At 24.8% G+C, this 18,497-nt stretch overlaps 1 protein-coding gene across 4 annotated transcripts in view; it reads left to right on the top strand.

The window, feature by feature from the left end:
* Positions 1 to 18,497, top strand: part of LOC127284568 (cilia- and flagella-associated protein 298-like) — an 83,044-nt gene that overhangs the window by 44,380 nt on the left and 20,167 nt on the right. For 3 of the 4 annotated variants that reach the window (XM_051310071.1, XM_051310070.1, XM_051310074.1), the window contains exons 1-2: positions 157 to 657; positions 17,428 to 17,731. The exons of the other annotated variant lie outside the window; for it this stretch is intronic. In XM_051310071.1, the coding sequence (XP_051166028.1) occupies positions 17,527 to 17,731 (205 nt within the window). In that variant the 5' untranslated portion in view covers positions 157 to 657; positions 17,428 to 17,526. Of the gene's footprint in view, positions 1 to 156; positions 658 to 17,427; positions 17,732 to 18,497 lie in introns of those variants that run through there. 4 annotated transcript variants of the gene reach the window in all.

Raw genomic sequence — 18,497 nt, 5'->3', positions numbered from 1 at the left:
ATCTCTTTGAATGACTGATGAATGTTATATACATATATATATATGTGTGAAATAAGAAAGCTCCACGCGGGGACGCCCTGGCGTCGGTCGATGCCGACTTGTGCCGTCGTGGCGCCAGTGTCGATCGAAAATAAGCTCGCCCAAAAGCCACCCCAACTGCAGCAGCAGTGATCTCCCGGCATTATCCGGCGTTACGTCGTTGCTCGTTTTTGAATTTTTTTTTTCCTTCATTCATGGTGATCACTGACGAACGATTTCCGCCGCAAAACGTTCACGTTCGACGTAAAGTAATTTTTCACAAAAGCAATTGAAAAAAAATAAAAACGAAAATCCGCGAGTCGGAGCGCGCGGCGACAATCATGACTTAATAATAAATAATAGAGAGAGAGAAAAAAAAATGCCAATCATGAGAGAATCTGTTTTGAAAGAGATACAAAAAACGAGTTGTTAACCCTCCGGTTGAGTACAAATGTTTACGGCGAAGAGTGTGACCTAGTGATCCCGCCGTGGAGTAGGAGAGAGAGAGAGAGGAAACGAAAAAGAAGGTGAAACACAGACTCGAAATTACTCTTCAAAAGGAAGGAGAAAAGGGCCACGATGAGGGGGCACAGGAAGAGGGCAACATGCCCCAACAATTTTCATTCTACTTTATAGGGGGTACTTGTGAAACTTTTTTATTTTTTAATTTTTTAATTACTATTTTTTATTTGCAAAACAAAAAAAATGGAGAAAACAAATTTTCACTTTATTGAATTTTGTTTTGATTGTTGGCGAAAGTTTGTACTGTGTCTTTGGAAATTGATGTAACACGTGGTAGAGAATAATTTTGCGGAAGGAACACGAGTTACGACAATCCTATTCGATTTGATTTTCCATTCTTGATAAAGGTTAATTTTTTTGTTAATTACTGTCAAGTGACACTACTTTGGAATACAGTAAAATTTAACTGGAAATCAGTAAAAAAAATTTGAAATTATTAAATTTTGACTAAGAACAATTTTAGTAGAATTTGATTAAATATTAGATTAACTGTTATTAGATTATTATTAGATTTAGAATTTGACTGGAAATCAGTTAAAATTGTCTGAAAGTATTTTGACTAAAATCGTACCAAAAGTAAAATTTGACTATTATTAGTAAAATTTGACTGAAAATCAGTTAAACTTGTCTGAGAGTATTTTGACTAATATTGTACTAAAATCAGTTAAACTTGTTTGAAAATATGTTGACTAAAATTGTACTAAAAGTAAAATTTGACTATTATTTGTAGAGTTTGACTATTATCAGTAAAATTTGACTATTATTAGTAAAATTTGACGGAAAATCAGTAAAACTTGTTTGAAAGTATTTTGACTAAAATCGTACCAGAAGTAAAATTTGACTATTATTAGTAAAATTTGACTGAAAATCAGTTAAACTTGTCTGAGAGTATTTTTACTAATATTGTACTAAAATCAGTTAAACTTGTTTGAAAATATGTTGACTACATTTATACTAAAAGTAAAATTTGACTATTATTTGTAGAGTTTGACTATTATCAGTAAAATTTGACTATTATTAGTAGAATTTGACTATTATTAGTAAAATTTGACGGAAAATCAGTAAAACTTGTTTGAAAGTATTTTGACTAAAATCGTACCAAATGTAAAATTTGACTATTATTAGTAAAATTTGACTGAAAATCAGTTAAACTTGTCTGAGAGTATTTTGACTAATATTATACTAAAATTAGTTAAACTTATCTGAAAATATGTTGACTAAAATTGTACTAAAAGTAAAATTTGACTACTTATCAGTAAAATTTAGCTAAAAATTAATAAATAAAAAATTCTTAAAATTAGAGTAATTTGATTGGAAATTATTAAACCTTTTTCTTAAAAAGAATAATTGTAAAATTTTAATTATGTTTTTCATTTATTAATACAATAAAATTTTGTTTAACTAAAACTAAACTAATAATATCTTACTAACAATTAGTACAATTTGACTATGAAAATCATTCTTTTATTTTCTTCCTTAAATCAAATTTTATTAACAAACAATAACATTTTGACTATTAAAATCAGTAAAATTTACCTTAAAATTTAGACTTAATTTAAAATCGATAAAATTTATTGTCGATTTTGATTAAATTATTTTAATTTATTATAATTTTCATAAAACTCGGTAAATTTGTTGTTTAGACAATAATGTATTTTTTAGTTTCTTTTTCATATATTCTTATTTGAATTATAATTATAATAAAAATAAAAAAAAAATTGACTAAAAAATTATATTCATTCAATTATGGTAAATTAATTACGACTCAGTTAGTGCAGTTTCCACATTGAATATTCAGTGATCAAAGTTTCGTAATTGCAAATAACCAAATGAATCATAGAAAAAAAAAGTTTACAAATTTCCATTCAAATTTTTTTTACTAATGAAATAAAGAGAGGGCGTTCACAAGAGAAAAAAAAAATTCCCCCCCGAGTTGAATTTCATTCAATGCCGGTGAAATTGTTGACTAATTGAGAGTTTCGTATAATGTAAAAAAAAAAAATTCACTAATCAATTTGTAGAAAAAAAAAGTTTTTTTAAAAGTTTAAGTTAAAACGTTTCTTAATTGTTAGCTATTAGGTATATTTGGTCTAGGTAAATATTTCGTTAGTCAAATTAATCCCTCTGGTGCAATTATTTACAGTGAAAATCGATTCTATATGAAAATTTATTCGTTATCAAAAATATATTTTTTTGATAGTTATCGAATAGGATTCATTGTTCATTATATTTTTTTCTATTAATAATAATTGTTATTTGTTATTATAATTTTAATAATAAACTGTAATTATAGTATAATTATTAATAATAATAACTATTATTGGTAATTTCAATTCATTAGTGAAAATTAATAACTATTGATAATTATTAGTAGTTGCATTAATTATAATTATAAAAATCAAGTGTAATAATAACAATAATTAATAATAATAATAATAATAATATTTTCAGCTAAGAAATTTTTTTTTAGAATAATGAGAAAATTACGTGCGCTTTTTTCCATTTTAGTTGAAAATAATTTTCCGGTTAGACTTGACACTTTTTATTTTTATTTTTACACATTTTGTTCAATCCTTAGAAAAATGTTAAACTTTATATATATATATATATATATATATATATATATAAATTATTATCAATTGGCTCTAAAGATAAATATATAAAAGTTTGAGACACATTTTTCCTGCAGAGTTTGATAAACTTTGAACATTTCAGACTCTCAAGTTAAATGGATTTTAAATTTAACGCAGTTTTATCTTAACATGAAATTTTCAAACTTTGCTATTTTCTTTGGCGATATAAATGTTTCTATATATTATGTTGACACACGTCACTTATTAGATATAAAAAAATATATAATATATAAATACTATATTAATAATATATTACATTATTATTATATTATATTATATTATATATTATATTACATTATAAATTAAATAATGTATAATTATATTATAATAATAATAAATATAAAAATATATAAAAATGTAAAAATATGTTTTTATGTAATTTATATTAATAGAATTTTTAATGTCGGTATTTCGTCAGGGTGTTAAGAGTAAATTCATTGAAACTATGTAAAGGCCATTTTTATAAAATCAATGTGTAAGAGTTGAAATTACCATTGACATGAACATTTGCCCTTGTTCTGTATATAGTTTGTTTATTTTATTAATTTGTATTTTTTTTTTTCTAAGACCTCTAATGTAAGGAAAAATCACTATACATACTATATTTAAAAAAAAACCCTTGTTTAATAGTATATCTAAAGAAGCTTATTAGAGATATAAAATTAAAATGTTCACCTTTCGCGTACCTATTCAATTATAACTTTCCCCTATATAATTCGTTTAAAAATTTATAATTATTATTATATTATTTTTTATAATTATAATTATACTATATTATCTAGATAATAACATAATAATGTAATAATTATGTTATTTAATTAATTGATTTTTTATAAATACTTATTTTATTTATTAATAAAAGAATTTAATTTTATTTACTTTAATTAAAATATTATATATATTGTTTTTTAAAGTGTTGGCTATTTTGCTATAAATATGAAATATGATCGATACGGCTTTCAATTTCATAATAACAATATCACATCTTAGTATATATATAGTAGATATCAGTTTCAAAGTCGTGATGGAAGCCAATTAGTTTAAGTATTGTAAAACGTTGAAAAATAAGTTGCAAGACAAGAATTTATTAAAGTCCATTGGGAATAAATCATAATGTTATAATGAAAACTAACATGCCACTTATATACAGTATATCACTTCACTTTAAAATGTTACAATGAAAAAAAAGATTTTGTTTGCAACAAAATTGTTTAGTTAGAAAATTTTGGTTCTTATAACGAAATTTTGGTTTGACTGAAAGAAAGTCATAGAGTTATCTCAACCAAACATTTGGTTAGGTCAACAAAATTATTTGGTTGAACATTTTTAAATTCAAACCAAAATTTGGTTACAAGAAAATAATTTTGTTAACAAATTTTGGTCTAAAGAACCAAATGATCCTATAATCAAAATTTGGTTACGACAACCAAATTTTTTTGTTATCATAAAAAGAAGGTTTGGTTGTCGTAACCAAATTTTGATAATAAAAAATATTATTATTTATAGAAATTAGAAAAAAATGTATACTAATATAAAAATTCATTATGATTGAAATAAATATAAATTTATAAAAGCAAAATTAACAATTAATAATAATAATAATAATAATAATAATAATACTTTTTTTCAAATAATACCAAAATAAGTTGAATTTACATTAAAGGTTTTTTTTATTATTAATTTTTCTAAAGAAATGAATAGATATTATATAGGTAAATCATTGAAAATTTATCGATAAAAGTCAACTAATTGGATAAATTTAATTAAACAATTATAAACTGAATTTCAAAAATTGCATTATCTTGATGAAAAACTGGAGCAGAAGGAAAAAAATATGAAGTGGAAGCAAAATAATTCTTGTTAGTGATATGGATATATACTGCTTTTAAGTGGTAATGATCGATTTTTAGTCAGACATTTGGCATTTTATTTTATGATATTCGTTTTTAGTTGGTAAAATTATGTGAATTATTTTTATTTTATTTTTAGCCACATATTTTGTTAAAATATATTTAAATAATGTTCATTTTTATTTATATCTTTTAAATATTAACTAAAAGAAAAAATTTACTTTTTCAATAATAGAATAATTTTCACAAGTCTGACTAAAATCGACCGCGATTAGGGGAGACCGAGGAGGAAAGTAACAAAAATCAGTTTTTTTATGCTAGCATTAAAAATATTTGTCGGATAAATTTGTCCAATATATTAAATGAAAGCTTGGACATTCACCTTTTAAATAAAATTTGAATTAAACATTTATAATAAATTGACAGTTCACAGTATAACTTTTACGCAAGCTCTTCATCTGTTACTTTCCTCCTCACCCCCGAGGAGGAAAGTAACAAGCTCCTAGGAGGAAAGTAACAATATAAAATTATGTAAAATTCTTTAGACTAATGACTATTATTAATTAGAAATATTTTTATTAGGAACACATAAAAGTTTAAGTACACTTTATACTTATTTGGCACATATATGGGACATATTTAGCACATATATCGAACATTTTATGAATTTAGCTCATTTTTTTTCTTAAAGATATTTTATGATTACCTAGATCACAGGTTTTTCTTAAATAAATCTCTGTTATTCGTAAAATTAAATACGATTTGCTTCAATCATTAATTAAAACATGGACAATATCGACAACAGGAGAAAAGTAGCGTGTTACTTTCCTCCTCGGTCGATTTTTTCTTGTATGTCAACAAAAAAGTTAAAACTACACAACTGTTAAATTGTTTGTTTAAGCACAACTTAAAGACAGATAATAAGGCTACAAAATAACGAAAGGCACATTTTGAAAAACAATAAAATTAAAGAAATACGAGAATTTGAAAATTTGAACGAAAACTTACTTTTGACGTTTTTTCTGCACGTCACACCGGAATCAGACCTAACCTTTCCTGTCAGGCTCGGACACACTATGGAGGAGGAAGGGGGAACAGTGCCGACTAAAAATATGTTTGAACCATGTCTATCCGATAATTTGTTTAAAAGTTATAAGCTTTGTTACTTTCCTCCTCTGTTACTTTCCTCCTCGGTCTCCCCTACTTAATAAATTTTTTATTTAGAAAACATTTGTTAATTCAGTACACCCTAAAAAAAGTAATTTTCAATCTAGAGGATTCCTCTAAAATAAATGCATATTTTCCTCTTAATTTTGGTATCAAAATTATTATTCTTCATTTAAGAGGATTTTCCTCTTAAATTAAATGTCGACATCCAAACCTCGTAAAATTGTTTTTAATGTCAAAGCCATCAATAAAATAATTATAATTTCAATGAAATAATAAAATCTTTGCAGAAAATACATTTTTAAATTAAAATTAAGTAAAATTATAATAGTTCATTTCAATATAATAATAAAAATTGTTTTTTAATATAACATTAACAATGTCATGTTTTTGGTTAATTATCAACATTTTATATTGATAATTAAAATACAAAAAATAAGTTTTCATTAATCAGTTGTAATGATCAACGAGATTTTCAGCGCAAAAATAATTTTAAAACATGATGATATGTTTAAAAGTTAACATTTTTTATAGGACAGAAAAAAATTTCATATATGAAATTATTTAACGTTTTAAAACTTTTTTAAAAAAGTAAATAAAAAGATTTAAAAAATTCGAAAGATTCAAAAATGGGGTTATAGTATTTCTATTTACCTGAGTAGTAAAATTTCACAAGAAATATCCAAATTTTTTTAAATCTAAAAATAGCGTTAAAAATTTTCATTTAATTTGAATTTAACTATATTTTCTGTATTTTTAATAAAGCAAATCCATTTTTTTGTCCTTTTTGTTGACATTTTACCAGAAATATTAAAACTGAAAGGTTAAAAAACAACTTCACAACTATCATACCCAGGGAAAGGGATCAAACGATTACATTATTTTTTTCCGTTTCCTTTTTTTAAATCTTCTAAATTTAAAACGGAAAATCTTAATTAAAGAGGAAAATACAAAAGGAATCCTTTTGTCATTCTTCCATTAAAATGAAGAATAAAAATATTCTACATTTCAATTGAATAATCTTGTTTTAAGAGGAAATATTTAGAGGATATTAGAAGAGGAATTTTCCTCTAAGTATAAGATTACTTTTTTTTGGGTGTAGTTATGGTAAATTTCAGTCAGACACTTGAAAACTGATAAAAAATAATTATATTTATAAAAAATATATTTATAAAATAATTTTATTATATAAAATAATATAAAATAGTAAATTTGATTCTGAATTTTGTTATTTTGAAATTAATTTTAATAATAATTAAAATAATTATGTAAAATAATAAGTTTAAGTAGTTAAAGTCGTTTATAGTCAGACATTTGAAAGCTTTATGGAATAATTAATTTAATTTCATGAATTTATTTCTAAATTTGCTTCTTGCGAATGAACTTGTATTTAATTCGTTAAAATAAATATAATTTTGAAATACAAAGCTTTTAAGTAGTCACGAATGATTTTAGTCAGACATTTGTCGTTTTGCGAAATTTCATTTAATTGTATATATAAATTTTCATTCTGTATTTTGCTTCTTTGAAATAAGTTGATTTAAAATAGTCAAAAGTAAACAATTGAAGAACATGCATTTCAGTAGTTAGGGTCAATTATAAGTCAGACATTCGAAAATTAAAAAAAAATAATTAACTTTAAGTAATAATTTATTATATTTATTTCATGATTATTGTTGTTATGAAAATGATCTTCATTAGTAAAAATACTAAAAAAAATAAAATAAGAAAATAAGGAATTTAAGTGGCAATGACCGTTTATAGTCAGACATTAAGATTTTTCTCAACAAATAGATATTTTCTTTTACAACAAATTTATATTTTTTTTTTTTCGTCAGTCAATTCGTTTTTCTTATTATAATTCGAAAATTAGTAGTTTAAGTAGTTGTGATCGATTTTAGTCAGACAAAACATTTTTTAAAATAATTATTTTTTTATTATTACATTCGTCATTTGATTTTTGTTACTACCAACTTGTATATTTAATTAGCAAATACAAAAATAATACGAAAATAATTACGTTAATAAGGCAATAAGTAGTTAAGGCCGTGTTTGGTCAGACAATATTTAATTGACTTCAATTATGTCAAAAAATTAATATAAAAATATAAGGAATTGATGTTTAATTATTTAAAAAAAAGCATTATAACGAAAATAATAAATTTAAGTAGTAAAAGTCAATTTGGGTCGGACACAATTTTTTTCCATTTATGAAAAACTGACAAATTCCAGTAGTAAAAATAGATTTTGGTCAGACAAATGGTTTTCGAAATGAAAGATTTATTTGTTAATAAAATTTACAAATTTTGTTACTATAATATTGATCCTAATTATTTACAAAAAATAATTTAAAAAATAATTATTTTAAGTAGTTTAAGTAGTAGCAGCAGTTTTTAGTCAGAAATAAAAAAAATTCTTATAAAAATAGAAATTTTATTATACAACATTGTTTCTAATTGTTAAATAGCATTTATTTTGTTTTTTTTTATTGTACCAATTTTTTAATTTAATTTTTTTGATAATAATTTAAAAATAAGGATTCAAGTAGTTAGGATCAATGTTTAGTCAGACATTAGACATCTTTTTTTTGCAAAGATAAGTTTATTTCTATAATAAATTTTTAGTTTTTGGGCACATTGTCAAATATATAATTTAATTAGTTATAAATAATAAATAAAAAATACAATTCAAAAATACACAGTAGTTATGATCGATTTTAGTCAGACGCCACTATTTTCCAAAAATATTAATATAAAAAAAAATTATTTTCACTTCAATTTATTTATTAAAATAATTTTTTTTTCACAATTTGTGTAAGTGAAATTTACTGAATTTTACAGTATTCCAAAGTGCAGGTCTAATGTAATATAGAGATACACTTGGTCTGCGCAGTAGTAAGAGTAATTTTGGTCAGCCACATGGTTACCAGTAGTTATTGCCTGATTGCACTTTGAGAGCCAACTACATATAATTATCCATACATTTACTAAAGCAAAAAAAAAAAAAAAAAATTATTAAATTCTTTTCAACATTTTCTATTCAATATCATGGGAGAAAAAAAAATTTATCTGAAATAAAAGTTTTAATTATATCAGTTGAATCTTTCATTATATTCTATTGAAACTTTTTTTTTACTCTGTTATACAAATGAAGCTTTTTTCCGTGTATTTTTTTTAACTATTTATCTTCTATATTTTTTCCTGTGTATTTTTTAAAACAAAGAAAGTTAAATATTAATGTGGAAATTTTCAATTTTTTTCAAAAGAGAGACAAGTGCATGAAAATATGTGATGTTTTTTCAGAGTCTTTCTATAACAGAGAGAAACTTAAAGTCTCGAAATATATAAATGGGTAATTCTCTCATAAAGAACAAATTGAGAATTAAGATATCATGAAATAAAAATGTTTCAAAAATATCAATATTACTGGTCTTATATCAAAGGGAGGTCCTAAATAAGTCTATAAAATACGTGGTTACAATCTTTATAAACATTATTGTTTAAAAAATAATGTTTTTATGTGAAATAATTGTTTAATTTTTTTTTGTAGTTAGAATAACTGAATTGGCTTGAAACTTGTTACTTAGGGGTTTTCGGGATCGCTGATTACGAATCCGGCGTCAGTTTTTTGAAATTCAAAATGGCGGTACCAATATGGCGACAATATTTTTAAAAAATTAGCAAATTTGCTTGAAACTTATTACTCGTGGGTTTTCGGTGTCGCTGATTATGAATCTAACATCAGAATTTCAAAATATAAAATGGCGGATCCAATATGCCGGACGATTTTTTTAAAAATCACTTAAATTTGCTTGAAGCTTGTTGCTCGGGGGGTTTTGGGGTCTCTTTTTACGAATCTGGAGTTCAATGTACAAAATTATTTATATTGAAATACAAAATTGAAAATTTCTATTTAAATTTTACATAAAAATGTCTTTTTCATCTTGTAAATCTAAAGTGAAAAATTTCGTTTAAATTTTATAATTTAGATACTCGAATTATTGATTTGGATTTAAATTATCTAAAATTGATTGATTAATATTGAATACAAAAAACTTCTCTTTACAAAAAATTTATACATTTTTAGGGTTCCGTACTCGGTTCGGAACCCTATTAATATCGGTTTTTTTGAAATCGTGTACCCCCCCCCTAGCGGCCACATAAATTTATCTGGAGGGCTGAAAATTAGTACACATATGTATTTTCGCGTGTAGATTACAGGAAAATTATAGCGAACTTGATTGGAATTGATTAACATAGCGTTGTCAAGGAAAAACCATGAATTTTTACGAAAAATGCCTAAAAATGACTATGTACCCCCCCCCTAGCGGCCACATCTTTTGACATAAAGAGCTCAAATTTGACACACTTACGTATTTTTACGTGAAAATTACAGGAAAATTATAGCGAACTTGATTCGGATCAATTTAGATAGCGTTGTCAAGGAAAAATCAAAAATTTCGAAAAAAATAATTTATTCTCCCTAGCGCACACAATATTCAACCCAGACAGATCATATTTAGTATACAAATGTATTTTTACGGGAAAAATACAGGGGAAAAAAAGCGGTCACGATTAGAGTTGATGATTAACTTTTTATCAAGTTTTTCAAGAAAAAATGACAATTTTAGGAAAAAAATGTATTTTTCCACCAAAAACGAACAAAATTTTATTTAAAGGAAATTAAATTTATATATTTTAACGTATTTTTACGTGTAGATTACAAAAAAAATATAGCGAGCATGATTGGAGTTGATTATCATAGCGTTGTCAAGGAAAAACCATGAATTTTTACGAAAAATACCTAAAAATGAGTATGTACCCCCCCCCCCTAGCGGCCACATCTTTTGACATAAAGAGCTCAAATTTGACACACTTACGTATTTTTACGTGAAAATTACAGGAAAATTATAGCGAACTTGATTCGGATCAATTTAGATAGCGTTGTCAAGGAAAAATCAAAAATTTCGAAAAAAATGATTTATTCTCCCTAGCGCACACAATATTCAATCCAGACTGTTCATACTTGCTGTAAAACTCAATTTTTGCGTGAAAAATACAGGGAAAAAATGTAAGCGCGATTGGAGTTGATGATCAATTTTTATCAAATTTTTGAAGAAAAATGATAAATTTCAGAAAAAAATGTATTTTTCCGCAAAAATCGAAAAAAGTTTTTCTACAGTGATTCAAATTTATATATTTTGACGTATTTTTACGTGTAGATTACAAAAAAAATATAGCGAGGATGATTGGAGTTGATTTTTCTGGAATTAATAAACAAATTTTATTTTTTAGATAACTTTCGATTTTTCCTTGACAAGCAGCTACTAGCCTTATATCAATATCTTAAGTTTTATCTCTTTTTGACTTAGAAAGATAAAATTTAATATTCAATATATTTTTAAAATGTAAATACAATAAAAATATTGCGAGTTGAAATAAAATTATGTTTCTTATATTTTTTTAGTAAAATATTTTTTAAAAAATAAAATCGGACAAGTGCGAGTTACACTCGCACTGAAATCGAGGGTTCCGTACTCGAAGCGAACTTATTTGGTATAAAAACAAATGTTTAAAAAATATGTGTTGTATGACAACTAATATAAGTGATACGAAGAGGAACAATTTTCTTGAATTTTACAAAATTGTTCCTTTTTGTATCACTTATAATAGTTGTCATACAACACATATTTTTTAAACATTTGTTTTTATACCAAATAAGTTCGCTTCGAGTACGGAACCCTCGATTTCAGTGCGAGTGTAACTCGCACTTGTCCGATTTTTTTTTAATCTGATTTCACAAATAAACTAAAAATGATAAATAACTAAAAATTATGGGATTGAAAAATAAATATGATTTGCTGAAAACTCGTCACTCTTGAGTTTAATAAAGTTACTCATTTTGATTATAACATTAAAATAAATTAATAACCCCAAAAAATCATAAATAATGAGTTTAAAAAAATATATCGCCATATTAAATCCGTCATTTTGAATTTTTAAAAACTGACACCGGATTAATAATCAGTGACTACGAAAACCCTCAAGTAACAAGCTTAAAGTGAATTTGACTAGTTTTTAATTTTTTCGTCCTCCATATTGGATCCGAAATTTTGAATTTTGAAAAACGAACTCCAGATTCGTAATCAGAGACCCCAAAAACCCCCAAGTAATAAATTTCAAGCGAATTCCATAAATTTTCAAAAATTTATCCTCCATATTGGATCTGCCATTTTGAATTTAAAAAAACTGACACTGTATTTGTAACCAACGACCCCAAAAACCCCCCATTAACAAGTTTGAAGCATATTTATTATTTATTTATGAAAAAAACTTAATTTATACAGGCGGTAACGGAGCGGAGTTTTCGTTCCGTTTACTGCTTAAAAATATATTGATTTTAATATTAACAGAATTCATTTTGGAAATAAAAATTTGATAGTATTTGCAATATTTTATTTAAGTAAAAGAATATTATGAAAATTATTAAAAAAGAATTTTATTTACTTACCAAAAAACTAGAAATACACAGAAGGTAACGGAGTGGAGTTTTCGTTCGCTGTGGCAACTCCAAAATATATTGATTCTATTATTAAAAAGTTATATTTTATAAATAAATAGTCAGTAATATTCACACCATTTTATTTAAATAAAAACATGTTTAAAGAATTATTATTAAAAGTTACACTGGGTAACAAAAAAATGGTCATGTTGTGTTTATTTCAAAATTCCTGTGTTTAATGAATATTTGGGTGTCAATGAACAAGAAACTACGAAAAAAAATTTTTTTAATTTGTTCAGTTCCCTGAAAATGGGGGTTAAAGTGTCAAAAAATGGCTTTTTTGGCATTTTTTGAAGTAATATAAAAGGAAAACGTGAGGACATAGAAAGCTTTAATAGGTTTCAAAAGAAAGCTTAAACCTTCAACTTTAAGACCCAAAACTGAAATGTCATGCAATAACTGCGGGGAACCTGTATTTAACGCATAATCCCTAACGTATCATTGAATTTATTGTTCAAATCTTTGGGAATGTATGCTTGGTATAAAGCGATTCTCCATAATCATATTTGCTTGAAACTAGTCACTTAGAAGTTTTTTGGGTTGCTGATTGCAAATTTGAGGTTAGGTTTTAAAAATTCAAAATGGTGGATCCAATATGGCTGACGAAGTTTTTAAAAACTGTTTAAATTCTCTTGAGTCTTGTTACTCGGGGGTTTTTGGGGTCACTGATTACGAATTTAAAGTTAGATTTCCGAAATTCAAAATGACACGGGTTACTTGCTACATTTTAAACTTTTCAAAAAAATTTCGATGAATTTATCGAAAGACTTTCTAGAGCTATTTTAATTCTAGCAATATAATATGCGAAGATGATAAAATTCCACCATAATGGATCCGCCATTTTGAATTTCGGAAATCTAACTTTAAATTCGTAATCAGTGACCCCAAAAACCCCCGAGTAACAAGACTCAAGAGAATTTAAACAGTTTTTAAAAACTTCGTCAGCCATATTGGATCCACCATTTTGAATTTTTAAAACCTAACCTCAAATTTGCAATCAGCAACCCAAAAAACTTCTAAGTGACTAGTTTCAAGCAAATATGATTATGGAGAATCGCTTTATACCAAGCATACATTCCCAAAGATTTGAACAATAAATTCAATGATACGTTAGGGATTATGCGTTAAATACAGGTTCCCCGCAGTTATTGCATGACATTTCAGTTTTGGGTCTTAAAGTTGAAGGTTTAAGCTTTCTTTTGAAACCTATTAAAGCTTTCTATGTCCTCACGTTTTCCTTTTATATTACTTCAAAAAATGCCAAAAAAGCCATTTTTTGACACTTTAACCCCCATTTTCAGGGAACTGAACAAATTAAAAAAATTTTTTTTCGTAGTTTCTTGTTCATTGACACCCAAATATTCATTAAACACAGGAATTTTGAAATAAACACAACATGACCATTTTTTTGTTACGCAGTGTTATCATTTACTTATCAAAATTCAAAATTTTCTGTGGTTACGGAGTGGAGTTTTCTTCATGTCGTTGACGACTGCTATAATGAATATCGTTTCTACACTGAATATTTTATTTTCTTTCAGCCTAATTCGCTGTGTGCTATAATCGCATCGATATAGTAAACATTGTTTTCTTCCGCAATGCTCACTAAACACGTTTGTTTACATTTGTCACTTGTATTTGTGACCGGTTACGGAGTGGAGTTTATTATGATGCACAAAACTTATTTAATTCTAGGAAAAAAAAATTTTTATATTTTGCCTTACCCTTTCAGGAATCGATTATATGCGAAATAATGAACATATATTTATAGATATAGAATATAATTGTATTGCAGAAAGAAAGCAATAACTATTATTTTAATAAAATTTGTTTCATGCACGGTTACGGAGTGCCCTATTGAAAATCCCCACATGGGATCCTATATATGATTCCAGATAGGTTCCTTTATAAAAACCGTTATAAAATCCTAGGTCGACATAGGAATCCACATAGAATTCCATGTAAAATCATATATGAAATTCGGACACGATTTGGTGTATGATTTCATGTAGGATTATGATTTTACATTTACATTTCCTATGTAGGAATCCATGTGAGAACATATGCAGGATCTTATGTAAGATATTACTTAAGATTCTACATGGATTCCATCATGTATGTAGGAATCTATGTAAAATCGTATATGTAGTATCTTACATAAGATCCTATATATGTTCTCACATGGATTCCTACATAGGAAATGTAAATGTAAATCATAATTCCACTCTTACGCCGCCAGATGGTGATAATTTTTTTTCTCACAGTTGAGATTATTATTGAATACTATATAAGCTGAGAATTTTACTCAGAAGGTGTATTGCAAAGCACAAATTTTTTTCTTTTCAGATAAATTGCAGTAATATTATTTAATTTTTAATTAAATAATTTTTAATTTTTGTTAACTGCCTTCTGTATAAAACAGTCAACTGAAATTTATCACATGAAATCCTATATTGTTTCCTATATATAAATCCATGTGATTTCCTATGTTCAAATCCATGTGAAATCATATGTAAGAATGCACATGAAATCCCATATGGTTTCCTATATTAAAACTTGTATGTAAGATTTCATATAAGGAAATCTTTAGAATTTTATATGATATTTTTTATAAGATTTGATGTGAGTTGATTATGAAGGAAATTGACAAAAATAATATGCCAGAAAAATTATAGAAAATAATGTAGGAATTCACATAGATTTCAATGTAGAAACAACATCATAAATTCCTACATGAAATCATACACCAAATCGTTTCCGAATTTCATATATGATTTTACATGGAATTCTATGTGGATTCCTATGTCGACCTAGGATTTCATAACGGTTTTTATGAAGGAACCTATATGGAATCATATATAGGATCCCATGTGAGGATTTTCAATAGGGTGGAGTTTTATACCACATAAACGTAAATATTTCAAATATTACGAAATTCTCAATTTTTTACTCATATATAATCTGATTGAATAATGTTAATTGCTATCATATGGGCGGCATAATTTTTATAAATTTTAATAAATATTTTTTAGAAAAAATACCTTGAACATGGAATTTGTTCTTTTTGAGAGAATCACCCAAATACATCTTGAAAAATGGAATTATCTTTACAATCAAATTGTGGAGGAATGTCGTAAATGTTTTTTTCTAGATTTTCATATTTAAGAGGGGAAAATTATTCTGGCGATTTTCCCATATGCGAAAACACAAAGAAGGAAAGTCTTTAAAGATTATAAATACGAAATGTAAATAACAATAAAGGGAAAGAATTTTCTCCATTTTTTTTTTGATTTTTCGAAATTTTCTACTGGAAACTAGTAAAAATTAATATACTGATTGTTTAAAAATAGTATATCAATTATTAGTAATTGCCATTTAGTTTATAAATTATTATTAATGACAAATTATCATGACAAAAATGATTAATGATAAAAATAATATATCAATTATTAGTAATTGACATTTAGTTTATAAATTATTATTAATGACAAATTAAATTATTAGTAATTATAAATTAGTTTACAAATAATTTTATAAATTATTATTAACGACAAATTAAATAATTAGCAAATGCTAATTTATTTTGTAAATGACGATGACAATTTAATTATTAGTAATTGAAAATTAGTTTATAAATTATTACTAATGACAATTAATTATTAATAATTGCAAAATAGTTTCTAAATTTGTTTACAAATTATTATTAATGACAAATTTATTATTGCTAAATGGAAATTAGTTTATACAGGATTAGTAATTGCTAATTAATAATAATAATTTATTTTATAAATTATTATTACTAATGACTAATTATTGGTAATAGGAAATTAGTTTATAAACGATTAGTAATTGCTAATTAGTTTATAAATTATTACTAAATACAAATTAATTATTTATAATTGCAAATTAATTTTATATAAATTATCAATCAAAGTTAGTTTATAAATTATTAGTAATTGCTAATTAGTTAATAAATTATTTTACAAATCATTATTACTAATGACAATTAATTATTAATAACGGCAAATTAGTTTCTAAATTAGTTTACAAGTTATTATTAATGACAAATTAATTATTGGTAATTTGAAATTAGTTTATAAATTATTAGTAATTGCTAATTAATTTTTAAATTATTACTAATGACAAATTAATTATTTATAATTGCAAATTAATTTTATAAATGATCAATAATGATAAATTAATTATTTATTTAAAAATTAGTTTATAAATTATTGGTAATTGCTAATTAGTTTATAATTTATTGGTACTGACAAATTAATTATTAGTAATTGAAAATTAGTTTAAAAATTATTACTAATGACAATTGACTATATTAATAATTGCAAATTAGTTTCTTAATTAATTTACAAATTATTATTAATGACAAATTAAATTACTAGTAATTTTAAATTATTTTATAAATTATTATTAATGCCAAATTAATTATTGGTAATTTGAAATTAGTTTATAAATTATTACTAATGACAAATTAATTATTCGTATAATTGCAAATTAATTTCTAAATTATTATTGATGACAAAAATTAATTTTTCAAATTAATGTTTTTTAACATTGATATAAAATTATTTTGAAATAATATAAATTTTTTATTAGTAGAAAATGAGTTTTTGGTTTTTTTTTCGCATTTGAAGAATTTAAATGGGAAAAATTCACAGATCGGTGACCTCCTCGGCGTGGGACGTCTCGATCGCATCGACGGGGCGTGATCTTATTAAAGATCATCATCCAGGCCAACACTGCCATAGCATATCGTGATGGCGGACGAAAAGGAGGAACAGACATTCTTACAAAAATTACTATTTTACACAACCGCGTTTTTCATTCTCCTCGGCACCTTCAGCCTGTTCGCCTTCCTCTTCTTGGTCCCCTTCGTCATCGATCCAGCATTCACAACGATTTTCATGGAATTCAATACAAAACCGGCTGAATGTATCACCATTGATGTTGAGTCTCGAAAAGGTGACGAATCAAATTTCCCACCAAAAAATTCATGTGTTTGATGTGTCACTATATTGTGTCATGTGAAAATGAAAATTTTATTTCAATTCAAAATAATTCAAGAGTTTCAAGCAAAACAAATTCCAAAAAGATCCAAAATTTATTTTTTCAAAGTACAAAATATCCAAAGTCCAACAATAAAATGTTTTAAGTATAAAATTTCTAAAAAAAAATTTCTATTTTAATTTATATAATTAATAATATAAAATAAAAAATTAATTAATTAATTTTCTTTATGAAAATTACAACAAATTAATGTTTCCTGACTTAAAGTTGCACTTAAAAATTTGAAAAATTTGAAGTGTAAATAAATAAATAAAAAAAACCGTTTATTGGAAAAATATATTCTTTGGGAAAATAATAACTTGGGTTCTTGAGAATAGGAACTTTTGTTTTGCATCTTTTGCCTCCATACCGGTTACTTGACTATTATCAAATAAATATTTACTTGAACCAAATAATTTTTAGTTGAATTAAATAATTTTTATTCGTACCAAATAATTTTGCTTTGTATCAAATAATTTTTCTTTGTATTAAATAATTTGTATTTGATTAAAAAAAAATTATATTTGAAACAAATAAAATTGAATTGACTAATCTAAAAATTATTTGATTTAAGGAAATATTTATTTGATAATAGTTCAGTAGCCGATTATTTGAATCAAATAAATTTTGTTTTAGTGTATAATGTATATATATATATTGTTTTTTCATATATATGTTGTAT

This window comes from Leptopilina boulardi, unplaced genomic scaffold (genome assembly GCF_019393585.1).
Source record: "Leptopilina boulardi isolate dan_hultmark-lab unplaced genomic scaffold, ZJU_Lbou_2.1 LbouV2_325, whole genome shotgun sequence".
In the NCBI taxonomy this organism is placed as follows: domain Eukaryota; kingdom Metazoa; phylum Arthropoda; class Insecta; order Hymenoptera; family Figitidae; genus Leptopilina; species Leptopilina boulardi.
The sequence above is the reverse complement of the archived record's forward strand: the minus strand, read 5'-3'. Positions and strand labels throughout refer to the sequence as shown.